Below are 27,988 nucleotides of genomic sequence, written 5' to 3'. Positions count from 1 at the left end.
TTGCCCATCAATCTACACTCAGTAACGCATAACTACAAAGTGAAGATATGTTTTCAGAAAGGTTTGACAATTTATTAAAAATCAAAAACTGAAATCTGTCATTCATCGAAGTATTCAGACCTCTAATTCAGAACTTTGTACAAGTGCCTTTGGCAAAATTCTAGCTTCAAGTCTTCTTCGATAAGTCTCTGAAAGCTTCGCACTCCTGGGTTTGGACACTGTATCCCATTTTTCCTGTGAGATCCTCTCAGACTCCATTAGGTTGAATAGGATGCATCTGTAAACTGCCATCTTCCAGTTTCTCCAAACATCTTTTATGGGGTTGATGTTCTCAAGGGCACTCAGAGACTTGTCCTGATGCCACTCCAGCATTGTCTTAGCTGTACAATTCAGGTCATTGTCATACTGAAAGGTGAACCATCACCCCCTTCTGAGGTGGCCTGCATTCTGGATCGGGTTTTCTTCAAGGACCTCTCAGTGTTTGGCTGCATTCGTCCTTACCTCAATTCTGACCAGTTACCCTCTTCCTGACACTGAGAAGTACCCCCATAACATGATGGTGCCACCACCATCCTTCACTGTTGGGATGGTATTAGGCAAGTGAGGAGCAGTGCGTGGTCTTCAGCAGACAAAGTGCATGAAGTTCTGCCTAAAGAGTTCAATTTTGGTCTCATCAGACCAGAGAATCATTTTCTTCCCGCTCTCATAATCATTTAAAGGCCATCATATCCCTTTTACACATAATGGCTTCTGTCAGGCCATGGATTGATGGAGTACTGCTAAGATGTACTTAAGTGACCATTGGGTTCTTAGTCAACTCCCTGTCCAAAGTCCTTCTTACCAAGGTTACTTAGTTTGATTGCCTTTCAGATGACATCTGGTGGTTCCAAACTTCTCACATTTCACAACACTTGTGGCCACTGTGCTCCTGGGAACACTCAAAGCTTTAGAAATGGCCATGGGTGGATCTAATGAGGCTTAAGCTTCTGGGCCCATTAATCCCAGAGCGACCCCAGAAAGAACTTTAGTTCACATAGCTTAAAATTTTTGACTGTCTACTGTGTGAGAAGGTTTTTTTTTTTTTTTAAATTATAATATTAATGATATAGTACAGAGCAATACAGTCATTTTATTCAAAATCTGAGATGTAGTAGCAAAACTTTTAAACAATGTGTGGTGATCTATCGTGGAAGAGCCCCATTGAAGAACATGACAGTGGTTTCCCAGATCTTCTTGCTGGTTACAAAGAGACCCCCATAATAGTTCAATTTTCAGAGCCCCAATAATTAGGTCTCCTACTTGAAATGGTTTGACCCCCTTGTCCTGATCTCTGCAGTACCACAATTTGATCGCAGAGGCCTACAGAAAGTTCCTTGAACTCCATGGCTTGGTTTTTATCCTAACACACAGTGTGAATTGTGGAACCTTCTGTACAAAGATTCGCATGTGTGCCTTTTTAAACAATATCTAACAAGTTCATTTGGACACAAGTGGACTCCTGTCAGGTTCTAGAAACATCTTATGGAGAATTAAAGCAAACAGCAGGCACCTGGGCACAATTGTGAGTGCCATAGCACAGAGTATGAATACTTCTAGGAATGAAAGATTTCAATTTTTGATGTTTGTGAGGATCTGCCTTAACTGCCCAAATTCAGGTGTGTCAGGCTTGTGGAAACTATAAAGATTGTCAGAATGTCTCAAATCTCCCAGACTTACCACTGTTTATAAGGTATCGTACTTTATAACTTCTCCCCACCTTCCCTTCTACATCTATAACCTCAGGCAATTAGGTGTAGTAAAAGATAAGCAGGAGTTAAGTTACACTTTAAATAATGTATTATTGGTAATATTCATAAATAATAACAATATGCAACGTACATTTCAATACTGGCAACCATACAACCTGATAAATGGTGATGTGTACTTTCAGGCGGCACACAGACTTGTTAGTTACTTAAAAATGTCTCTAGTTCATTTGTGGTCAGCTTTCTTAAGAACAGGCCACATGCCTGAGCTGTGCTCTTCATTGTGTTGTCCTTTTCAGTTCATGGTGTATGAGACGGTCTTTCATCAGTTTGGTAAGAGAGAAAGAGAGTGAGGTAAAGGAAGCAGATTTATAGATTATCTGTCCAACCCCTAAAGCCAATAGGGTGTCATGGTACTTAAAGGCTTCTGATACAAGCCAATTCCAAACAGACCAATGGGGAGACAGAATACTGTGACGATGCGAGTTCGCTGCATGCTCCCATCGTCCGTCCAGGAGCCCTTCAACCCTTCACCGTCGGTAATGTTACCGATGAGCTTGGCAGTGAGGCATAACAAATGGAGCAAGGGGATGGTGTAGTAGTGCAAAAGTGCTTTTATTAAACTTCAACAAAACAACAATCAAAAACAAAGTGTCCAAATAAAGAAGTGCAGTGCATCAAAGATCACTAAATAAATAAATAATCCTGAGTGGAGGTTAAAACAAATAAAAAGAAAAAACAACAATCCTTTAAAATGAGGTTAAAACAAGCAGACCCTTTAAAATCACAAGCCTGGTGTCTTCCATTATCTGGCGGCTCCCCTGCTTCTCCCATACGGGCTTCTCAACAGGAGAGTCGCCCTATCAGCAGCTGACCTTCTCTGCCTACTTCTGCTGGTTGGTTTGCCTCACCGATCCCTGGCTCCGGTAAGCTCCACCAAACAGCGACTTGGGATCCTCAACGACCAGGGCTCTCACGCTGGGGAATCCACATCCCAAGTTCCGACTCCCGCTGCCTTCTCGGCCTAACCCAGCCAGCGGTCATACTTCACCGGTCACTCCAGCTCCTTGTTCGCTCAGCTGGAGCGACTGCTTCCTTCTGCCCCACCGAGTGTCGGCCAAACACTCTTGCTAGAGCTCACAGTCCAGCTGCCTGCCTGCCTGCCTGCGAGCCCACGCTCGCTCGCTCACACCGGTTCTCCTTCAGCTTCCTGCTCTCCTCCATTTCTTTTCTCTTTTACTCTCCATTCCTTTTTCTTCCCCCCTTAGCCGCGCTTCTATTTATGAAGAGAACGTGGCAGCTGTGGCAAATCAGCAGCCCCAGAAACAATCACGGATGCGGACAGTTTCTCACCTGTGCAGTTAGGTGAGAAACACCCACATCACGAATCACCCCGGGACCTGCTTCAGCCACAGAACCATGCCCCCTCACTAAGCCGTGAGTGCGGTGATTATTTATTTAAAACTGGCCTTTGACGGGAGCTGTGGACCTTCTATACCACAAATACCTTCACACCTGTCCTCCAAACCAGGTGTTAAGCTAAAGCTTGACAGTTAGGCAGCCTGGCTTTCCTGTAGGGGTTGACTGAGAGACTTTAGCAGAAAAATATTAGCCAAACTTGTTTGAGGCACTTCACCCCAACCCTGTCGTAAAATTACAAAAAGACTCAGTCAAAAAAATGGGGGTGGTTCTTAAACCCTCAAACCGTTACTGTTATTATCAGTATTTAACAGTAATATTACATTTGCTTTGTCTAAGTTACAAATAAAGACATACAAAATATTGATCAACTTGTATGCAAAACTTCACATCACAACACACTGAAACTGTGATTTTTGTTTTTGCTCTTTGTTTTCATCAGTTTGGTATGATTGAAGAATTCTTTGCTGCAAACGGACCAAAAAAGTTAACATTCTTCTATCAAGAAATCACCCAGGTATATTTTGTTTCATTTCCCTTTAAATATTGGAGGTGAGGAGGTATGTTTTTTGTTTAATTACCTTTTAATTATATTGGAGGTGAGGCCTATCAATACACGGGTTAATCTGTGTATGGATGATGCAGCCAAATGAGAGGAATGAGTTAGGGATCAGTTTTTGGCAGATCCCCTCATGAAAAGGCAGCAAGGATGAGAGATACTGTACATCAGGGGCTCCCAAACTCGGGGTAAATTTTACCCTGTCAGTTGTCTCTGAAATAACTTGACACTTTCAAATGTCATTGGCCCCATCATTGTGTATTTCGGATTTAACAAAATTCAGACTTTGCTTTAGAGTTTGGATTCAACAGAATATTTCAAAGAATGACACAAATGAAAATGGCATGGACAAAAATGATGGAACCTGTTTTGTCCTGGTAGAGTAATATATATTGCTCTACTTTCCCCTATTGTATTATTAATATGTAGCCTTAGAATGCCTAATCTCACAGACTTACCACTGTTTATAAGGTATTATTGTACAGTGCATCCAGAAAGTATTCACAGCGCATCACTTTTTCCACATTTTGTTATGTTACTGCATTATTCCAAAATGGAATAAATTCATTTTTTCCCTCAGAATTCTACACACAGCACCCCATAATGACAACGTGAAAAATGTTTACTTGAGGTTTTTGCAAATTTATTAAAAATAAAAAAACTGAGAAAGCACATGTATATAAGTGTTCACAGCCTTTGCTCAATACTTTGTCGATGCACCTTTGACAGCAATTCCAGCCTCAAGTCTTTTTGAATATGATGCCACAAGATTGTATCTCTTTGGAAGTTGTCCTTGGCTTTTTGTCTCCCATTCTCACTATCCTTCTGCCCATTCTGGCATCCATTTTACTCTTGCAGCCGCATCCAGGGAGGTTGGCTACAATCCCATAGACCTTCAACTTCTACATAATATTTGCTAATGTTATCACAGGAACATCAGGCTGCTTGGAAGTGATGGTCTTCTTGCCTTTGCCGTTCACATGTTTGTCTATTACAGCGTTTCTCAACCTTTAAGTATTTGCGACCTGAGTTTTCATAACAGTTTTAATCGCGCCCCCCCCCCTAATGTTTTTTTTGAAAGGAGCCCACTAATACCAATTTGTTCTTTTTTAATTAATGATATATCATAGATGCATATTTTATTATACCTACTTAACTTTTATTGACATTTATCTAACTCTATATTTATTTTTCTAGTATCAGAATGTAGTTTAAGTTAATTTGTTTTGGTTTCAATAGACGTATTTTTCATATTTTGGATTCTTCTTTTCTTATATTCACATCTTCGCACCCCTCTTTTTGTTACTTGCGCCCCCCTAGGGGTCCCACCCCACAGATTGAGAACCACTGGTCTATTATTTCTCCTCAGACAACTCTCTCCTTTGCTTTCTCTGGTCTGTATTCAATGTGGGACACACAATGACACCAAACAGCAGAGTGACAACTTTTCTCCATTTATATCAACTGAATGACTGATTGCACAATTGGAGTCTCAAGAAAACAGCAAGTTTGTAGAGGTGCCAACAAATGTGTCCATGCCATTTGAGAAATTCTTTGTAGATGAAGCAATACTTCATTTCTTGTCACACTTGACTTGCTTTACTCAATGATAAATCAGGAGCATGCAGGTCTATAGGAGATAATGGCTTTTCATTTCATCACTTTTTAGGAGGCATAGAGCACATTTTCAGTGAACTGTAAGGGGATCAACAAATTTGTCCATGTCTGTCCAGTAATATAATGCACATACCAGTGGGTATAGAAAAGAATCAGTCCATCAGTCAGTCATTATCCAACCCGCTATATCCTAACTACAGGGTCACAGGGGTCCGCTGGAGCCAATCCCAGCTAGCACAGGGCAGGAAGAAATCCCGGGCAGGGCGCCAGCCCACCACAGAACACGCACACACACCAGGGACAATTTAGGATTGCCAATGCACCTAACCTGCATGTCTTTGGATTGTGGGAGGAAACCCATGTAGATACGGGGAGAAAATGCAAACTCCACGCAGGGAGGACCCAGGAAGCGAACCCGGGTCTCCTTATTGTGAGGCAGCAGTGCTACCACTGTGCCACCTAGAAAAGAATCCCCCTCTTCGAAATAGTCCCATCTTTTTTTTTGCTTTTACAGCCTCAAATGAAAACACGCAAAAAGTATTTTCTCCAGCTTTACTTACTCAATGCAATCTAGAACATCCAAGTTAAAGATATCACAGCTACAGTTCAGAAAATTTATAAAAAATAAAAAACAATAATAATTCTTTACATTTATATAGCACTTTTCTCACTACTCAAAGCACTTTCCACACAGGGAGGACCCGGGAAGTGAATCCACAATCTCCTTACTGCAAAGCAGCAGCACTACCACTACTACGCCACCTGTGAGGATAAGAAATACTGAGATTAACTCTTTTAGGGCTAATTATTTTTACTTCCTTTTGTCCCAGGGCTGAATATTTTTCCAAAAAACTCTGAAAAGTACACAAAGCAAAGGTTTCATGCATAAATCCACATAAAATACTTATTTATGACAAATGTCACTCTTTTTTATGTTTCAGGAGCCCCTACAGTAGGCATATTCATGAATGTATTAATCACGTGTTTGTCCCATCACTCATAAGCTGAAAGGCATGTTCAGGTAAAAAAACGGCTTGAAGTAGTCAAGTGGCTGCTAAACCGTTGTATCCACCAGCAGGCCGCGTTGTTTGGTGAAATCCAGTTGCCAGCTTGTATCCCACAGATTGATGACTGTGTAGTCTTCCCAAGGCAAATGTTTTCGTAGGCACATCAGCTGCACAAGCGTGTCCAGCACTACAACTATCCAGGGACCGGTCAGCTGATGCAAGTACCTAACTTTTGTTTTCAATTTCCAGATCACTTGTATCAAAATCGGAGTTCGATAAGTCAAAGTCCCATTCAGCAATAATATGCAAAAAATAAATGAATAAATAATACACACAGAGTATTTCACTTTGTGCATTTGCTTCGCTCTCTCACCCAATGTCGATGCCATTCTAGACGTTGCTTACTCTACGCTTCGCAACGTCAAGTAAACAAGTCTAACAGTCCTCCGAGCAGAGAGGGTCGCCGTCTGCCTCGGATATCCATTCTCAACCCCTTGTGTCGACAAAAGTCGACATCCGCCCTAAAAGAGTTAATAAAGGATCCCCCCACCTCCTAAACTCAATCAGGTGTCAGTGCCCACCATTTTCATCACACACCATGGCTACTGGCTTCCTTCCACCTGTAATCAATTGTAATGAGTGTGATTAGTGAAGCTGTTCCTGGAGCATTCATTCCCTTGCTTGGTAGTGCAACTGACAGCAAACACCTGACTATGGGTGGTCAGCCACTTTCAGAAGATCTCAGGGATAGAGTTGTGGACAGACATAAGGCTTTATCAGTCCCAAGGAGCTCAGTAAAGTCCATAATAAAGAAGTGTTTGGTACTACTAGGACCCTCCCTGGATCCAGCTATAATAATAATAATAATTCATTACATTTATATAGCGCTTTTCTCAGCTATACCTCCAAACTGGATGGAAGAGCAAAGAGGAAACGGGTAAGTGAGGCTACCAAGACGCCAATGGCCACTTTGAAGGAGTTACAGGATGTTATGGCAAAGAGTGGTCATTGTGTGCATGTGACAAGAATTTGACAAGAGCTCCACCATTGTGGCTTGTTCAGGAGGGTCGCACTTCTCAAGAAAGGCCACATTAAGGATCGTTTGAGCTTTGCCAGAATGCACCTTGAAGATTCTGATGCCGAGTGGAAAAAACAATTGGCCTCAATACCAAATGGTACACCAATGCAGCTCACCATCCACAACACACCATACCTACAGTAAAGCATGGAGGTGGCAGCATTCTCTTGTTGGGGGTGTTTCTCTGTTGCAGGGCCTGGGGACTCTCGTTAGAGTAAAAGGTAAAATGGATGGGGCAAAATACCGTCAAATTCTTGAGGAAAACCTGCTACCCTCTGCCAGAAAGTTGAAGATGGGCAGAATGTTCACCTTTCAACACAACAATGACCTGAAGCACACAGCAAAATTGACCACACAGTGGCTGAAGGAGAAAAAAGTGAATGTCCTTGTGTGGCCAGTCAGAGCCCAGACCTAAATCCCATTGAAAATCAGTGGAAAGATTTGAAGATAGCAGACCACCAACACTCACCATCCAATCTGACTGAACTTGAACAGTTAAACTGTAAAGAAGAGTGGGGGGCAAATATTACTCAATCCAGGTGTGCAAAGCTGATAGAGAATCCCAACAGACTCAAGGCTGTCATTAAAGCAAAAGATGGGTCAACAAAATGACATTGATATTGGGGGGGGGGAATCCTTTATTAATCTCAGTAGGTCTTATTTTTGATTTTTTATAATTCTTCTGAACTGTAGCTGTGATATCTTTCACTTGGCTGTTAGAGGTTGCATTGAGTAGGTAAAGCTGGGAAGAAATATTAGTGTGTGTGATTACATTTAAGGCTGTAAAGCAAAAAAAATGGGGAATATTTCGAGGGAGGGGATTCTTTTCTATACCCACTGTACCAGTGGTTCCCAAAGTGTGCACCACAAAATATTAAAAAATGTTCATAATTTTATTTCCATTTTCAATTCAATGTGATAGGATGTGACATCTGGTGGACCTGGTCCAAACCAGTTACTCACTTAGTAATAACTGTTGGCGGAAGCTTCTACAAATAGTTACTACATGGCGCTCTACAACAGTTAAGTTTCTCAGTTGTTTTAGGAGTTTGTCGAACTTTCTCGGTACTTTGTGTTCGTATATAAACAGCTGTCGGTTTCGCGGGTTAATACTGTTCAATTAGTTTCCCGAGATTGTATCAACTGTATATTGTTGTGATTAAGTCAAGTGAAGTTTTTGAAGTATTTCTTCTCGTATGTAATTTTATAAATGGATTGGTTTTTACTAAACAGTAATAAATTGTAAAAGTATCACTGCTGGTGCTAAGGCTCAAGACTTGTTTGAGATTCCTAACACTTTTATATCTGAAAATAATTTGGAGAGGACTAAGTGTGTTGGTGTCTGTACTGATGGTGCTCATTTTATGCCTGGCTTTTATGGAGGATTGCAGGCACTTATTCGAAGCAAAGCCCCTGATGCACTTTGTCCCTTGGATCACTAGGGTGGACTCCTTCACGATCGTACCCACTCTCCCATTCAGTGGGCATGATCTGTCCCATGAACGCTCGTCCTCTTTCTTTCACCTTAACGCTGCGCTCGCACTCTCCAAGTCTTTTTTCTTTCCTTTTCACCTTTTTTTGTTCCCCTTCTCCTTCTGTGCTACCCTGTTCTTATACACCTCACTTCACATTTCATTTCTGTTTGGGTGCCATTTTAAGGGAAGAAAAGAAGCAACTCAGAGGAACGATGAAGAAATTCAGGGGTACAAATCTTAAAAAAGCAATTCAATTAAAATGAATTCACAAGAGGGCGGCAGTTTGGATACCTGGGGACCTGGGTTCGCTTCCCGGGTCCTCCCTGCGTGGAGTTTGCATGTTCTCCCCATGTTTGTGTGGGTTTCCTCCAGGCGCTCCGGTTTCCTCCCACAGTCCAAAGACATGCGGGTTAGGTGGATTGGCGATTCTAAATTGTCCCTAGTGTGTGTGGGTGTGTGAGTGTGTTTGTGTGTGTCCTGTGGTAGGTTGGCACCCTGCCCGGGATTGGTTCCTGCCTTGTGCCCTGTGTTGGCTGGGATTGACTCCAGCAGACCCCCGTGACCCTGTGTTCAGATTCAGCGGGTTGGAAAATGGATGGATGGATGGATGAATTTACAAGAAGTTAATTAGCAGCACAAACAGGGCACTCCTTAAAAAAAGGGTTAGAATGAAAACCTGCAGCCACGGTGGTCCTCCAGGACCGGAGTTGGCGATCCCCTGGATTAAGCAATTGAGAACGATCGCACCGTCACGTGCAGGTGCGACTCATCCCATTTACTCCGTCATGAACTCCCCGCAGCTGCACGATCGCGCCCATGGAGACTGCGAATGGATTATTTAAAAGCTACCAATCTTTCGTAGCCACGTACCCGCTACACCACAATCCCACTAATTATAATTAGTTAAATTTGTTCAATTACATTTTTTTGTGATCTTCAATATGTGTTTTATTTAATTTTACTTAACCCTTAAATTATTGGCTATTTCTAGAATTTGATGGGGTGGTGGGGTGCACCTTGGGTAAACCTGGATTCAGCTAGGGCGTTGAGAATTGAAAAAGTTTGGGAACCACTGGTATATCCTGTAATTGCTCATATATGTTTCATTCAGCGTATATATTATAAAAGATAGCCCGGCCACAGACAGAAACGACAACGCAGTGTCCACCACACACACGTTTATTTAGCAACCACTATTATACAGTATTTACAATTATTTACAGGTCACAGTCCTTGGTTCTCTCAGCCGCCTCCACTCCTGCCACGCAGGCTCCGTCCTTCTTCCACCCGACTCCGGCTCTCTGATTGGAGTGAGGCGGCCCCTTTTATCTCGTCCCAGATGTGCTCCAGGTGCCTGATGATGTACTTCCGGCAGCACTCCCCAGTGTGGTGGAAGTGCTGCTCTTGCACCCGGAAGCACTCCGGGCATACACCATCCCTGGTCTGTCAGCACTTCCTGGTGCCCCTGAACTGCTGTCCCCCAGGGAGCAAGGACCGGCCGAGTGCCCAGGGAAAAGAAGCGCCGCTCTCCCGGTTCCTCCTTCCTCCAGGCATCCCAGTGGGGCAGGGTTCCTGGCCATCTATCACAATATGCTTTGTGTGTGTGTGTGTGTGTGTGTAAATGTGTCTTTTGTTGGTACTCTTCTTATTGGCTCTATACTGCAAATGAGAATTTCATTGTGCTGAGTACACACAAACAATAAAGTTAAATTTGAACTGAAGGTTTTAGTCTTGCTAAGCACACGCTTCTCATGTCTCTTAATTTAAATTAGCTGCTCCTAAAAAGTCATTAAGCCATTTTTATGAGGCCATGGTAGATATTCAGAATTGGTTTCCCTAAATGGCTCTTTAACAAATCAAACCTCACCCATCTTTACTGATTATTCTCAATAAATTCCTGAGGTTTCATCCAATATTTATTTTTCTACAGAAAAAGCTCAGTGGTACTTTATTGACTGATGCCAGCTCCGTGACACCTCACAAGAGGGTTTTCCTTTCTAGTGGCTCTGAGGAGGTGAGTGCACCAGCTTTATCTATATGTCGTTACTTTTAGTAAGACCAGAAAGCAAAACAATACCAACTGGTGAGTTTGATTTGTGATGGGCTCAGATGCCATTCAAGATGGTGGAGGTTGGCAGGATAATGAATTGTATCACACTGCTGATGAAATGTCTGGACTTTAAGCAGACATTAGAACATTAGAAGATTAGAACACTCTAGACGAGAACAGGCCATTCAGCCCCACAAAGCACGCCAGTCCTATCCACTTATTTCTTCCAAAAAAACATCGTTGAGCTTTGAAAGTCCCTAAAGTCTTACTATCTACCACACTGCTTGGTCACTTATTCCAAGTGTCTGTCATTCTTTGTGTAAAGAAAATAATTCTAATGCTTGTACAAAATGTACCCTTAACAAGTTTCCAGCATAGTCCCCGTGTTCTCGATGAACTCATTTTAAAGTCACCGTCTCGATCCACTGGACTAATTCCCTTCATAATTTTAAACACTTCAGTCAGGTCACCCCTTAATCTTCTTTATCTTAAACTGTAAAGGCTCAGCTCTTTTAATCTTTCCTCATAGTTCAACCCCTGTAGCCCTGAATCAGCCTAGTCACTTTACTCTGGACATTTTCTTGTGCTGCTATGTCCTTTTTATAACCTGGAGAGTAAAACTGCACACAGGACTCCAGATGAGGCCTCACCAGTGTGTTACAAAGACTTCAGCAGACCCTCCTGTGACTTGTACTCCACACATCAAGGCGCTATATAACCTGACATTCTGTTAGCCTTCTTAATGGCTTCTGAACACTGTTGGGAAGTCTGTAGCTTAGAGTCCACTATGACTCCTAAATCCTCCTCATAAGGTGTACTCTTGATTTTCTGACCGCCCATTGTGTATTCAAACCTAACATTTTTACTTCCTATGTGTAATACTTTACATTTACTGACATTAAATTTCATCTGCCACAAATCTACCCGAGCCTGTCTGCTATCCAAGTCCCTCTCTGATGGTATAATGGATTCCAAATTATCTGCTAATCCACCTATCTTGGTATCATCTGAAAACTTAACCAGCTTGTTACTTATATTCCTATCTAAATCATTTACTGTATATATATTAAAAATAGCAGCAGCCTTAGCACTGACCCCTGCTGGTCACCACTCTTAACATCAGCCCCCTTCTTCCCAACACAAGAGGCAGAGATGTGAAGTGGCTGGCGCATAGTGCAGGATGGGGGGGTTGGCGAGCAAAGAGAGCAGGGGGGAACCCCCTAGTCATTTTATAAAATGTTAAATATGCAAAATGTAGTATATTTTTAGGATGAGTGTTCTTGTCTTGTCTGTACAAAGTTTCTGTCCTGGCTGGGTTCAAATTCATGATTTATGTTTGTTGATTTTTGATTTTTTTTTATTTATCTTGATTATGCACATCACTCTTTATTTATGGTTTTGTCTTTTTACAGTGCCCTCCATAATGTTTAGGACAAAGACACATTTTTCCTTGATTTACTCCTCTGCTCCGCGGTTTAAGTTATAAATCAATTCAGATGTGATTAAAGTGGCACATTGCAGACTTTCATTTAAAGAGGTTTGCACACATTTCGGTCATACAACACTTTTTGTACATGGTCCCCCGTGATAATGATCCAGAGATCTGTATGTTGAAAGGGAATGAAAAACCAGTCCTACTGGTAGACACCGATGGGTGGTTCAGGAGCGCTCCTATACTTGCGGGAAAGCCATGAATCCACAATCAGTCCTGAGCACACAGGTAGACAGAAGACGATCCAGACCCTAACAACAAATGCAATCCAGGACACAGCAACTAAATATGGCTTAATTAACAGAAGGCAGTCCGACAGGTAAACAAAACACAAAGTACAACAACAAAAAACACTCCTCCCCTTTCGGACACCTGCCCTCCTTTTAAACCCCTCTGACCACCTTCGACCCCAACAGCCCCTGCAGGGACTGCTGGGAGATGCAGTTTTAACTAATAGTAGCACTTGCTACAATCTTATGGAAGGCCTGCAAAACTGGATTTTAATCAGGTGACCAGCTTGGCCATTCAGGAATTTTCCATTTTTAAGGTTTGACAAAGTCCTGTGTCACCTCAGCTGTCTGTTTGGCTCATTATCTTGTTGTAGGGTGAAGTACCGTCCACCGAGTTTGTAGGCATTTACTGAACTTAAGCAGATCAGATGTTTCTACACACCCCAGAATTCACTGTGCCATTGCTGTCAGCAGTTTCATCATCAGCGAAAAGAAGTGTGCCAGGACCTGTGGTAGCCATATGTGCCCAAGCCATTACAACCCCCAGCACCGCCATGTTTGACAGATGAGGTGGTCCACACTTTGGTCTCACCATCACTCTGATGAGGTTCATCTTTGTCTTGTCTTTCCACAAGACCGTTTCCGAGAATTTTGCAGGCACTTTGAAGTCCTTTTTCCCAAACTAATCTGGCCATCTTGGTTTTGTGATTTTTATTTTGCAGTGTGTGGCCTCTGAATTTCTGTTCATGAAGTCTTCTGCTGATAGTCGTCTCTGACACACACACATCTGCCTCCTGAAGACTGTTTGTCATCTGTTGCACAGGTGTTTGTGGATTTTTCTTGACCATAGTGAGGATTCTTCTGTCATCAGCAGTGGAGGTCTAATTTGGCCAACCAGTCCATTTGTTATTACGGACGTCACCAGTGTGTTCTTTCTTCTTCGAGATATTCCAGATGGTTGATTTCGGTCATCTTCAGGTTTTACTGATGTCTCCAATAGTTTTATTCTTGTTTTTCAGCCTCATGATGACTGCTTTGACTTTCATTGGCACAGCCATTGTCCTCATGTTGAACAATGGCAACTTCAATCTTCAAAGGGTAGAAGCAAGCCAAGGTATCTTATGAAGCAATGAAGCCCACCTGAGGAATCACAAACATTTGGGTCGCCAATTGTCTCAAACATTGTGGTGCCCTGAAATGGGGGACCATGTAGAACAAGTTATTTCTACATGCTATGACTGAAATGTATGCAAAATCCCCTTAAGTGAAAGTCTACAATGTTCACTTTAATCACATCTGAACTGTTTGATTTGGAATTTTAAACTGTGAAGCAGAGAGGGCAAAACAAAGAAAAATGAGTCCCAAACATTATGGAGGGTACTGTATATACTTTACTGAAACAGCTCCACTTCTTTTTTTACAGGGGCTTCGTGGAGTTTGTATGTTTTTCCTGAGAACTTCTGATAAAAGTATAACGACTGCCAATGTCAATCAGGTGAGTGTATTTCCAATGACACATGTTGTTTAATGTAACTCACATTTCTAGAAAGTTCCGTTATATTCTAGCTTAAAGAAAGGTATCAGCGTGCCAGTTTCCAAGGTCAGGTGCCACTTCTTTAGCCTCACGTTCAACTGGTACGGTCACACGAATGTTATACCTTTTATATGTCTGCAGTATGGGCGGCACGGTGCTGTAGTGGTAGCACTGCTGCCTTGCAGTGAGGAGACCAGGGTGCGTGTCCTGGGTCTGCCCTTCATAGAGTTTGCATGTTCTCCCCCTGTTTGTGTGAGTTACTTCCCACTGTCCAAAGAAGAAATGCAGGTTATGTGAATTGGTGACCCCAAATTGAGCCTTCTGTGTGTTTGGTGTGTGTTCACCATGTAATAGACTGGCGACCTGTCTAAGGTTTGTTCCTGCCTTGCACCCTATTCTTGTTGGTATAGACTCCAGCCATTGACCGTGGTGTAAATTAGGTGGGCATGGCTGGCTGCGAGGAAACAGTCTGAAGCTGGGAGAAATGTTAGGATACTACCCCATTTTACAGCAAAAAATCGAAAGTGGTTAAGTGCACGACTGAAAAGACACGGACTTCAGGTCAGTCTTCCAGGCTTTCTCACCCTCTGATCTCTGCTCTATCTCTTAGTTACGTGTGTCTGGCTCTTAGCGAACTCAGGTCCAAGTCTTCTTAAAGACACCTCCTTTCTGTGCCGTCGGTTTACAGTCGATCCTCGATATACGGCCGGCCTGACATGCGAACAACTTGGTTTACGACCAAAATTTTTGTTTTGAATTACGGCCAACGTCTTGCATTACGACCCGAATGCGGTCACGTGTATCTGCTTGTGCGATTGTAAACAAACAGCTGAGAGCGTTAGTAAGCGTCAGTTGGAGCCCAGATACATGTGTTTGTGGATGTAATTTCGGTCAGTGCAGTGATTTATATAATTTATTTCGATAATTGCTAAGGAAGGAAGAGAAGGTAACAAAGGTAAAGAAAGCGATCACAATCAAAAACGAAGAAGGAAATTGTGCGGAAATATGAGAGTGGTGTTCGTGTGACCGATCTTGCTAATATGTACAGCATGTCGAAATCCACCATCTCGACAATTTTACAAAGAAAAGATTTGTATAAGGAGGCTCCTTCCAAACAATAACCACCTTCCATTTCATTCTCCTCCTCGTCCTCCCTTCCTGCAACCCAAAGATGTCAAATTAAATGATGAGTACAGTATGAAATTGTTGTTTCTGGTAGGCTAGGCACTTTTTATAACTTTTTGGTTAGTACATTAAAAAAAAAGGGTGCATGGGAGTTTGCCCAACCAGTCTACATGTGTTTTGTGGACTTGGAAAAGGCATTCGACCGTGTCCCTCGGGGAATCCTGTGAGGGGTGCTCTGGGAGTATGGGGTACCGGACCCCTGATAAGAGCTGTTCGGTCCCTGTACAACCAGTGTCAGAGCTTGGTCCGCATTGCCAAGTCGAACCCGTTTCCAGTGAGAGTTGGACTCCACCAGGGCTGCCCTTTGTCACCGATTCTGTTCATAACTTTTATGGACAGAATTTCTAGGCGCAGCCAGGGTGTTGAGGGGGTCCGGTTTGGTGTACTCAGGATTGGGTCACTGCTTTTTGCAGATGATGTTGTCCTGTTTGCTTCATCAGGCCGTGATCTTCAGCTCTCTCTGGGTTGGTTTCAGCTGAGTGTGAAGCGGCTGGGATGGGAATCAGCACCTCCAAATCCGAGACCATGGTCCTCAGCCGGAAAAGGGTGAAGTGCCCTCTCAGGGTTGGTAGCGAGATCCTGCCCCAAGTGGAGGAGTTCAAGTATCTCGGGGTCTTGTTCACGAGTGAGGGAAGAATGGAGCGTGAGATTGACAGGCGGATCGGTGCGGCGTCCACAGTGATGCGGGCTCTGCATCGGTCTGTCGTGGTGAAAAAGGAGCTGAGCCGTAAGGCAAAGCTCTCAATTTACCAGTCGATCTATGTTCCTACCCTCACCTATGGTCATGAGCTATGGGTAGTGATCGAAAGAACGAGATCGCGAATACAAGCGGCTGAAATGAGTTTCCTCCGCAGGGTGTCTGGGCTCTCCCTTAAAGATAGGGTGAGAAGCTCAGTCATCCGGGAGGAGCTCAGAGTAGAGCCGCTGCTCCTCCGCATCGAGAGGAGTCCGATGAGGTGGCTCGGGCATCTGATCAGGATGCCTCCTGGACGCCTCCCTGGTGAGGTGTTCCGGGCACGTCTAACCGGGAGGAGGCCCCGGGAAAGACTCAGGACACGCTGGAGGGACTATGTCTCACGGCTGGCCTGCGAACGCCTTGGGATTCTCCCGGAAGAGCTAGAAGAAGTGGCCGGGGAGAGGGAAGTCTGGGCATCTCTGCTCAAGCTGCTGCCCCCGCGACCCGACCTCGGATAAGCGGGAGACAATGGATGGATGGATGGACATTAGAAAAATTATTGGTGGTTTTGGTAAATTATGCACATTATACAACCCTTTTTTATTATGAAAAGGTTACGTAAGTGTTGCTGTGGGAGGTTCGGAACACATTATGGGTATTTCCATGATTTCTTATGGGAAAAACAGTCTTGACTTACAACCAACTTGAGTTACAACCAGACCTCGCAAACGAATTGAGTTCGTAAGTCAAGGGTCCACTGTATGTGGCAGATCAGGTGAAAGAGACGGGACTTGTTCTGGAGGTCACAGTCGTTAGGGCGTGCCCTCACTGGTCATCTTCTCTGGTCTGTGGAAAAAGGTCAGGATACTAGTGGCATCCGCTCCACCTCTCGTTCTGGAGTGGCGGTGTTTACCTTAGTCGAGTTTGTCAGGAGAGTTCAGGTTATAAATGACAGCAGTAATGGTACACCGCACGATAACGTTCAGTGAATATACTTGACTTGAGCATTCCTAGTTTTCATATTCTTTCTCTGTATGTAGACTCTCATTAATACAAATGCTTTTTGAAATGAACTTTATTTTCTACCAGTAAATGCGCACGAATACACTTGACTTGAGCATTCCTAGTTTTCCTCTTCTTCCTTTCTCTGTACATTTAGCATTCGTTTGCCCAGAGGTTGATGTGCTTGCTGCTTCCAGAGCAGCTCTTCTTTTCTCCACCCTAGCGGCCTGCTTCTTTTCTTCTTCCGTCGGCATCTTTTTGTGTTAAAACTGATTACGTTTTTCTTAGTTTGTCACTTAAGCTGGCACTTAAGTGTTCAATCCGCCTCAAGAATGAGTTATGATATGAAGAGGTAGGGGAAGTGACGGCCAAGGTGGTAGGGAATGAGAACTGCGCCTGTATGCATGCGCCGCACAGCTGCCCTGCTGCGTGTTGCTGAGAGTTTATACTACAATAAAATAAAATTAAAATCAAAAGAGGAATATAACCTTGGAGGTCAAACATCAACATGAAACCGGATTGTAGATGTCACATAGTATTTGTGTACCAAATTTCAGGTCAAATAGTTCAAATGGTTTGCGAGCTACAGGTGATTTAAAATCCCAGACAGACAAACGAACAGCCACGGTAGCGTATTATATATAAAGATGACATGACATGTTTGCAGTACGTCACCAGGGCTGACAGACATTTCATGCAGCAGGCAAGGCAGTAAGAATAATGTGTCTTCAGAAAATAGTCAGACTCTTTCACTTTTTGCACGTTTTGTTTTATTGTAGTCTTGAAAGACTACAGGCCAGTAGCACTCACTCCAATCATCGTGAAGTGTTTTGAGAAGTGGTGCTGGCCCACATTCAGAGCAGCATACCGGACACTCAAGACCCCCTGCAGTATGCCTACTGGCCCAACAGGTCCTACCTCAGATGCCATCTCGGCCGCACTACATTATTCCCTCTCCTATCTGGAGAACAAAGACTCCTACATCAGGATGCTCTTTGTTGACTACAGCTCTCCTTTAACACGATTATCACCCATAAACTGTCTGCACGTGGTCTGTACCCTCTGTGACTGGCTCTTAGACTTTCTGACTGGCAGGCCCCAGTCTTTCAGGATTGGTAATAGGACTTCAGCCACCATTATCACAAACACAGGCACCCAACAGGGATGAGTCCTCAGCCCTATCCTCTACACCCTTGTTCACCCACGACTGTGTCACCTCCCACAAAGATAACATCATCCTAAAGTTCGCAGACATCACCACAGTGATAGGATGCATCACTGGTGTGGATGAGGCGGCCTACAGGAGGGAGGTGGACAGTCTGGCGTCATGGTTTTAGGACAACAAACTCACCCTCAACACAGACCAGACGAAGGAGATGATAGTGGACATGTGGACACCGGCCACTGTTCATCCGAGGGCTTGAAGTGGAGAGGGTGAGCAGCATTAAATACCTGGGCATCTACATCAGTGAGGACCTCACTTGGACACTTAACACCACACAGCTGGTCAGCAGGACTCAACAGCGGCTGGACTTTCTGAGGAGGCTGAGGAAGTTTGGTATGTCAACTAAGATCCTCAGCAACTTTTACAGCTGCATTGTTGAGAGCATCTTGACCAGCTGCATCACCGTGTAGTACGGCAACACTACTACTATGGACCTCAAATGCCTGCAGAGAGTGGTAAAGACTGCTGAGAAGATCACCAGGACCCCACTGCCCTCTCTACATAGCATCTACAACTGCAGAGTCCGCAGGAGAACTGCCTCGATCCTCAGGGACCCCACTCACCCCCTACATGAACTGTTCACACTTCTACCCTCAGACAGGAGGTATAGAGTATGAAATTCAGGACTTCCAGGCCAAAGAACTCTTTCTTTCCCAAGGCCATTAGACTCCTAAATAACTGACTGGAGTTTATAACTGTGGGCCACCTCATTCTATCGACCTCACACAACTGTGTTTGACTTGTCCATCACACACCTACCTGCACATTACACTTTATACTTCTATTCTGTTTTATACTTTATGCTGCCTCTGTTACTTATTATCTATCTGCTACTCATTATTTAAGTTTATCTTTATACTTTGGTTTGTTAACCATTGGCATTTGGTGTGGACAGCAAAGAAAGAATTTCATTGTACAGGAAAACGTGTTTCCTTACTGTGCATATGACAATAAACTTCAGACTCAATACTTCAGATTGACAAAGCAAAAGCATGATTTTAGGAATTTTTGCCAATTTATTAAAAACTAGACAGTAACGGTGCACTGCACGATAACGTGCAGTGAATACACTTGACTTGCGCATTCTTAGTCTTCATCCTCTTTCCTTCTCTTTACGTTTATCATTTGTTTGCTCAGAGGTTGATGCGCTTGCTGCTTCCTGAGCAGCTCCTCTTTTCTCCACCCTAGCGGCCCGCTTCTTCTCTTCTTTCGTCGGCATCTTTTCACGTTAAAACTGATTAAGTCAGTATTTGTGTTGCAATTTCCTTAATTTTTCACTTAAGCTGGCACTTGAGGCAGATTGAAGACTTAAGAATGATTTACGATATGAAGAGGTAGGGGAAGTGATGGATACAATTTAAAGAGATTGTTATTTTCATGGAAATTGTTACATACTCTTTCGATTCTATGTTACATCGCTTCTCTGTGATCATAAATATTCACCTAACCGAATTGTGGTTTCTTCAAAATTAAACTTGTCGTTTCTTTAATTGTTGCAGGACTTCGGATTCTCATAGCGTATGGTCCATTATTGTGTTAATCTACGTTTTGAGCATCGAATGATACGAATACGAAAAGATTATTGTAGACTCTGATTTTTTACCTTTAGTGTTTGTGGATTTCACTTTCACCAAACAGCAAATATTTTAATTCTCGCGGATAGGCCTCTTCATTGGGAGGCAACACTACTTTTCCCTGATGGCAACACGAATTAGCCGATCTACAAGTCTCCGACTTAAAGTTTAAAGCCTTACAATATCTTCATACTTCTGACATATCACCAATGTCCATGTACTCAATCTCTTTTTGCTGTTCCGTTATTTCATCAAGTAATAATTTCAGTTTCTTTGTGCTAATGCGATCTTTACTTTCTTTTTTTTTTGATACTTTTGAATTTTACTACTTTCATAATCTGTAACTTGCTCCGCATGTGTATCACGGCAACGTTTTTTTTGAGCTTTTCGAATTCCACTACTTTCATATTCTTTAACTTGCTCTGCATGAGTATCGTGCCAACGTTTTTGAACGTCTTTATGAAGTCTTTTAATGCTGACCCCAATTGGACCTACGAGGTTTTCAGTTCCACTTGGTTCAGGCTGATTATTAGTTTCCTTATTTTCAGAATTTACTCATAGCTGCTCTTTCTTCTTCGCTCGTTGACGTGCTATCTAGAACGTATAAAATTTTTTAAGAGCTGGGAGCACATGATGTGTGTCTGCCAAAAGCATTCCAACGACTGAGAGATTAGATGTCCGCGATCTTGTTTTAAATTGTTTGTAAGTAGGGCGTGACGTGCAAAAGTGACCGTCTCACGTGTCTTGCTTCCAATGGTTGTAAAGTTTAGTCTCACGGGACGTCAAAGTGTCTTTCCGAGAAGGTCACGTCTCGACCCAAAATTTTTTTATTATAATAGAAAGACATTTTTATAATTTTTTGGATGAACTCAAATGCCATCCATCTCTTGCTTTGTCTCACTATGACTACCTCACAAGGGCCAAGAACATTTGATATTTGTATGCCCAGGGGCCAATCGCACTCATAGTAGTGGTCGCCATAGAAGAAGCTATAACTAGACAGATGGCAGAAATACAAATACATATGGAAAATATAATCTTAAATGGAGAAACAGTAAATACATTCACATTCTTTTTCTGTCACACACTGTGTTAAGACTTATCAAAACCCCGGTTCTTGTCTCTTGATTACCCTCATATGATTAGGATGATGATGATGATGATGATGATTGCTGTATGGTGTCTACGGTGCTGATGTGGGGAGGCGATGAGATGTTTGGCACTGTAAGACGTCAGCAGGATCAGCTACATCGGAAGAACCAGGTTCTGATTGCACACATTGACACTTTAGAGGAGGCTACAGCAGGGAATGTCTGCACATCACTTCATTTGCATGGATTCAGTGTAGTGCTCCATGTGTGGCAAAGTCATGTTTTGCTTTTTAGAACTTTATGAATTTTTGTTTTCTTCTTAATATTTTTAATCTTCAGTTTGTTTAATCTGTACATGCAGAACACATGGATAAGGAGGGCTGACTATATACTATTTGTAAAAATGTTTGGTAGAGCAAAACATTTGATATTTTTATGCTGAGGTGCCAATCACACCCATAGTAGTGGGATGGGCAGTAGTGGTGCCAATCACACCCGTAGTAGTGGGGTGGGCAGTAGTTTTCCTGATCTGACAGAAAATCAATTGCTGTGTGGTCGGGCGGTGGAAGGACAGACTGGAAACAGTCGGAATGTTGGGACACCAACCGGGTTGTCCCTTTTAATCGTCACGAGACGGAACAAACAAAATAAACAAAAGCAACGAAAATAGCGCCAATGCACTATCCTGATCAGGGATTTCTTTCACAGTAATAATCTTTTTGAGAGTCACGTGTTTCGCCGGGCAGCTCGTTCCGGTCTCCCGGCAAAAGACGCCTTTCTCTTTGCCGGCGCTTCCTTTATAGCGGTACTTCTGGAAGGGGCGGGGTTAAGTGCCCTTGCCGGGCGGCTTCTTGGAGCTGTGAGGGAAGAAGAAAAGGATAAGGTCAGCGGTAGCTCCCCCTCTCATCTCGGCAGGTTGTTGTTGTACCTTTCCCCGGCCCTTAGAGGAGTCCTCCGACGCCCATGCGTGACAGCAAAAACACAAAGACAATACAAGTATAAAGAAAATTCTCATTCTCATCCTGATACACTGTGTTAACACTCACCAAAACCCTAGTTCTTCTCTGTTGATCACCCTCATGTGATGATGATGACGATGATAACCATGATCATTGTTGTATGGAGCCTACAGTGGCGATGTGGTGAGGTGATGAGATGCATGGAACTGTGAGACATCAGAACGATCATCTACATTCTAAGAACCAGGTTCTGATTGCAGACGTTTATGCTTTGGAGGAGGATGAAGCAGGGTATCCCATCTCTTCATTTGAGTGGATTCAGCATAATGCTGTGTGTGTGGCAAATTCTTCACATGCATTATAACATTTGATTCTTTGTTTTCTGTTTTTCCCTTAAAGGAAGTGAACTTTGGGATGCTCAACTGTCCTGCCAGCTCCATTTTGCAAAGTATGCAAGAACTTTTATTCCATGCCATGGTTCCTGCTCTCAAGTCACAGGAGGTATGGCTCTACTGTACAGTGATGTAATAGAGGCATTGAGGAATGTACACAAATATATATTATGTTTAATTACACGGATGAGTTTCAAATCTGCACTTTTATTTTTTCCCCTTGATCCAATTCAGAGCTTTTACTGAAAAGGCTCCAAACACACACAAGCTAGGCAAGGTGCTTATCGACAGTACTAACAGAATGCCAGCTCCATACAGCAGGTGTAAATGGGGAGTTGTGTACCTCTAATATATACAGTCAGAAACAAAGAAAACAAATTCATATTTGAAAAATGTCATTATACAGTTAAGGCAGTGATCACAAGTTTTATTAAAAGAAAAAATTCTGAAAATAAAAAATTCAGTCATAAAATCCAAAAATTTTAAAACATGTAAGCCTTGCACTCGTATTGCTCTTTCAAAAGATTAAAGCACAACTGCACACCAGTTTAAAGAAAAAGTCTGCTGTAGATATTACTAAAAATATGGAGAATTCTCTGACTTGTCTAAAGATAAAAAAAGTAGTCATGGTCACAGAGGCACTGTACTGGCATTGGTATAAGGAGGAGCTACATAAGAAAGGGCACAGCAGACATCCTCCATCGACAGCTTCTACAACTCTGTGATGGCCAGTGAGGTGTGTTGGGCCAGTAACATCGCTTCAAGAGAGGCACACCATATAAACACGGTAATTAAAAGGGTATGCTCAGTTATGGGATGCACTCTGGACCTGCTGGCAGTAGTAGAGGAGCAGTGAATGAAGACAAAACTAAGTGCCATTATGAACAATGATGAACATCCTTATTCAACAGAAGAAACAATACTGGGGTTCCTTTATAAAAAACAAAACATACCATTAATATGGGTGGTGCCATTCTGTAAATGTCCTATACCTCTGTGATGGAGAGTGTGATGTACTGGACCAGTAACATCAGTTCAAGGGAGGCCCACCGAATTAACAAGCTTACTAAGGAGGCAGGCTCAGTTATGGGAGGCCCTCAGAGCCTGATGGAGGTATTAGAGAAGCAGAGAATAATAGGCATTATAAACAATCGATCTATCATGTAATGCCTTTCATATCTATCTATCTATCTATCTATCTATCTATCTATCTATCTATCTATCTATCTATCTATCTATCTATCTATCTATCTATCTATCTATCTATCTATCTATCTATCTATCTATCTATCTATCTATCTATCTATCTATCTATCTACAGTTAGGTCCATAAATATTTGGACAGAGACAACGTTTTTCTGATTTTGGTTTTGTACATCACCACAATGAATTTTAAATGAAACAACTCAGATGCAGTTGAAGTGCAGACTTTCAGCTTTAATTCAGTGGGGTGAACAAAACGATTAAATAAAAATGTGAAGCAACTAAAGCATTTTGTGAACACAATCCCTTCATTTCAGGGGCTCAAAAGTAATTGGACAATTGACTCAAAGGCTATTTCATGGGCAGATGTGGGCAAGTCCGTCGTTATGTCCTTATCAATTAAGCAGATAAAAGTCCTGGAGTTGATTTGAGGTGTGGTGCTTGCATGTGGAAGATTTTGCTGTGAACAGACAACATGCAGTCAAAGGAGCTCTCCATGCAGGTGAAAGAAGGCATCCTTAAGCTGCGAAAACAGAAAAAACCCATCCGAGAAATTACTACAATATTACGAGTGGCAAAATCTACAGTTTGGTACATCCTGAGAAAGAAAGCAAACACTGGTAAACTCAGCAACGCAAAAAGACCTGGACGTCCACGGAAGACAACAGTGGTGGATGATCACAGAATCATTTCCATGGTGAAGAGAAACCCCTTCACAACAGCCAACCAAGTGAACAACACTCTCCAGGGGGTAGGCGGGCGTATCGATATCCAAGTCTACCATAAAGAGAAGACTGCATGAAAATAAATACAGAGGGTGCACTGCAAGGTGCAAGCCACTCATAAGCCTCAAGAATAGAAAGGCTAGATTGGACTTTGCTAAAGAACATCTAAAAAAGCCAGCACAGTTCTGGAAAAACATTCTTTGGACAGATGAAACCAAGATCAACCTCTACCAGAATGATGGCAAGAAAAAAGTATGGCGAAGGTATGGAACAGCTCATTATCCAAAGCATAGCACATCATCTGTAAAACACGGTGGAGGGAGGCAGTGTGATGGCTTGGGCGTGCATGGCTGCCAGTGGCACTGGGACACTAGTGTTTATTGATGATGTGACACAGGACAGAAGCAGCCGAATGAATTCTGAGGTGTTCAGAGACATACTGTCTGCTCAAATCCTGCTAAATACAGCAGTCAAATTGATTCATGATACAGATGGACAATGACCCAAAACACACAGCCAAAGCAACCCAGGAGTTTATTAAAGCAAAGAAGTGGACAATTCTTGAATGGCCAAGTCAGTCACCTGATCTTAACCCAACTGAGCAGGCATTTCACTTGTTGAAGACTAAACTTCAGACAGAAAGGCCCACAAACAAACAGCAACTGAAAGCCGCTGCAGTAAAGGCCTGGCAGAGCATTAAAAAGGAGGAAACCCAACATCTGGTGATGTCCATGAGTTCAAGACTTCAGGCTGTCATTGCCAGCAAAGGGTTTTCAACCAAGTATTAGAAATGAACATTTGATTTCCAGTTATTTCATTTGTCCAATTACTTTTGAGCCCCTGAAATGAAGGGATTGTGTTCACAAAATGCTTTAGTTGCCTCACATTTTTATGCAATCGTTTTGTTCACATCACTGAATTAAAGCTGAAAGTCTGCACTTCAACTGCATCTGAGTTGTTTCATTTAAAATTCATTGTGGTGATGTACAGAACCAAAATGAGAAAAAAATTGTCTCTGTCCAAATATTTATGGACCTAACTCTATCTATCTATCTATCTATCTATCTATCTATCTATCTATCTATCTATCTATCTATCTATCTATCTATCTGTTTGTCTGTCTGTCTGTCTAATTGTAATATTTTCCCATGATATAGACCCGAGGAGCAATAAAAGATGGCTTGAAAAACATCCAGATCCAAGAGTTCTTCACTTCCTTGGAAAAGTTTATTTCCAGCCTTTCATCAGCAAGAGACAACATCAAAAGGAGATTCCAGCTGCAGATGGTTGAATTGGGGGATTGCCTGGACAATCTGAATAGTCCTGCGGACTATGTGGCAGCAGGTATTTTGACCAATTTTTGGTTATTTGTTAGCTGCAGAATACCTCATTGTCTGAATCTACTATTGTGGATGTGAAGTCGAGATTTGATTTTGATACCGCTCTGTAACAGGTCACACACACTCACCCCTGTCCATGCAGGGCCAGTTTAGAATTGCTAAATAAGCAAACCTGCACATCCCTGAGATGTGGGAAGAGGTCAGAAGTACAGGAGAGTCAGCATGAACAGATTGTCACAATGTATATCTATAGTACGGTTATCTCTTGCGATTTGTCAGGGTTAGGGGCTGTAGGATTCCCACAAATCTGAAAATCTGTGAATAGGTTTTAGGGCTATGATTCCTGTATATTCCAAGTTAACTATTTTGCAGTGGAGCATTGAAACAAAAAGACACTGCTGACTGTGATCCTGCCCACTTCTTTTGGCTTATGTTTAAAACTACTGATCTAATCTTTCATCTGGCAGGCCTTGCAGCAACTGCCAAAGCTATCCAGTAACTCAGTACTCCCAGGGTTGATGGGATTTGCGGTCCATTTTAGAAGTGCTGCTACAATGTTGTCTGGGGTTTTCCACAATAGGTCGCAAAACTCTCAAAATAGTTTCCATTTCATTATTGATTGCAGTCCTGCAGATAGGTATATTATTATTTCAAGGTAATACACTACAAGTACTGGTAACTTTTATGATATTGTGGTATTAAATTTTAAAATATTCTAGGGGCCCTGTTAGTAATTAACCTATTTTGGTTTTCTTCATATTATTCACATTAATAAGGACTTCACCTGAGCTACATGACATCATTCAATTCAATCCAATTCATCCATCTGTTATCTCTGAATCTGCATTTTCCCATTTCAGGTTATGGGTGGCTACAGCTGTCAGCAACATCAGGTGCAAGGTGGGCACCAGTCCATGACAAGGCATGATTACATACACACCCACAAATAGAGCTAATTTAGAGTAATTAAATCAAACTAAACCTGGGAGCAGGCTGTGAATTGAATCGGACATTTTAAAACTTTGAAGTTGCAGCACTACAGTAGATTCGGAAAGTATTCAGACCCCTTCACGTTCTGCACACTTTATTGTCTTGTTGATTTCATTTTAAATGAATGAATTTGCCAATTTTGCCCATCAATCTACACTCAATAATCCATAATGACAAATAAGGGTTTGAAAATGTAACCAAAATCAAAAACTTAAATCTTTCAGTCCTACAAGTATTCATACCCTTTGCTGTGGCACTCCAAATTTTGCTCCAGTGTCTCTAGTTCTCCTTGTCTCCAGAACTTGATTGTGAAGTCCACCTGTGGTAGACTCATTCAATTGGACATCATTTAGAAAACTCACATGTACGTGTGCATAGAATGTCCAACAATTCACACTGAACGTCCAAGGAGCTTTCTGTGGACCTCCACGATCAAGTCGTGGTGGGGCAATGATCATGACAAGGGAATGGAACCATTTCTAAAGCTTTGAGTGTTCCCAAGAGCACAGTTGCCTCAATAATTGTGAAAGTAAAGATATTTGAAACCACCAGGACATTCCTAGTAAGCAGTCAAGGAGGGCCTTGGTCACAGTAGTATATACAGCAGTATCTATCTATCTATCTATCTATCTATCTATCTATCTATCTATCTATCTATCTATCTATCTATCTATCTATCTATCTATCTATCTATCTATCTATCTATCTATCTATCTATCTATCTATCTATCTATCTATCTATCTATCTATCTATCTATCTATCTATCTATCTATCTATCTATCTATCTATCTATCTATCTATCTATCTATAATCTAAATCCCCGCGAAGTACTGCTTTTAAATTTTTATTAAGAAGAAAAGAAAACCTTTTAAAATTGAGGGAAAATATACCAATAACAATTTGTTAAGGATCTGTTTTTTTGTGAAGCTGCCTTAACACAGCTTTTCCGCTGTTTTATAAACGAACGCCATATAAGGTCTTCCTTTATCCTTGCTTCGCCAAGGAAGGAGCCTTTTTATTTAATCCACGGGTTCTTCGCTTTTTTTTTTCTTTTTTTTACGATTGTTATAGTTCTGTTTGTATACCACGTTGTCAGTTCAGCACTCCAGTTGTAATATGACCAAGCCGTGCAAGCTTGCTGTTAAGAATGCAACGTATAGTTGTACAGGAGAAAAGCAATCTTGCCTCAAATCAATGGCAACCTTTTGTAGGTCTATGAACTTAATTTAAATTTTAGGTTTACACGGTGCTTTGTTTCTGAAATACCTGCACTCATGAATATGTCTGTATGCGTCAGTTGCTCAAATCCATGCGCTTCGCACCGACGAAGTACTGCTTTGAAATTTTTATTAAGAAGAAAAGAAAACCTTTTTAAATTGAGGGAAAATATACCACTAACAATTTGTTAAGGATCTGTTT

At 42.2% G+C, this 27,988-nt stretch overlaps 1 protein-coding gene across 1 annotated transcript in view; it reads left to right on the top strand.

Moving 5' to 3' along the window:
• Positions 1 to 27,988, top strand: part of LOC114641854 (dynein axonemal heavy chain 5-like) — a 329,984-nt gene that overhangs the window by 9,783 nt on the left and 292,213 nt on the right. The window contains exons 2-6 of the mRNA XM_051928805.1: positions 3,607 to 3,681; positions 10,831 to 10,914; positions 14,096 to 14,167; positions 22,318 to 22,419; positions 25,396 to 25,582. Of these exons, the coding sequence (XP_051784765.1) occupies positions 3,607 to 3,681; positions 10,831 to 10,914; positions 14,096 to 14,167; positions 22,318 to 22,419; positions 25,396 to 25,582 (520 nt within the window). The remainder of the gene's footprint in view (positions 1 to 3,606; positions 3,682 to 10,830; positions 10,915 to 14,095; positions 14,168 to 22,317; positions 22,420 to 25,395; positions 25,583 to 27,988) is intronic.

This window comes from Erpetoichthys calabaricus, chromosome 6 (genome assembly GCF_900747795.2).
Source record: "Erpetoichthys calabaricus chromosome 6, fErpCal1.3, whole genome shotgun sequence".
Lineage (NCBI taxonomy): Eukaryota > Metazoa > Chordata > Cladistia > Polypteriformes > Polypteridae > Erpetoichthys > Erpetoichthys calabaricus.
The sequence above is the reverse complement of the archived record's forward strand: the minus strand, read 5'-3'. Positions and strand labels throughout refer to the sequence as shown.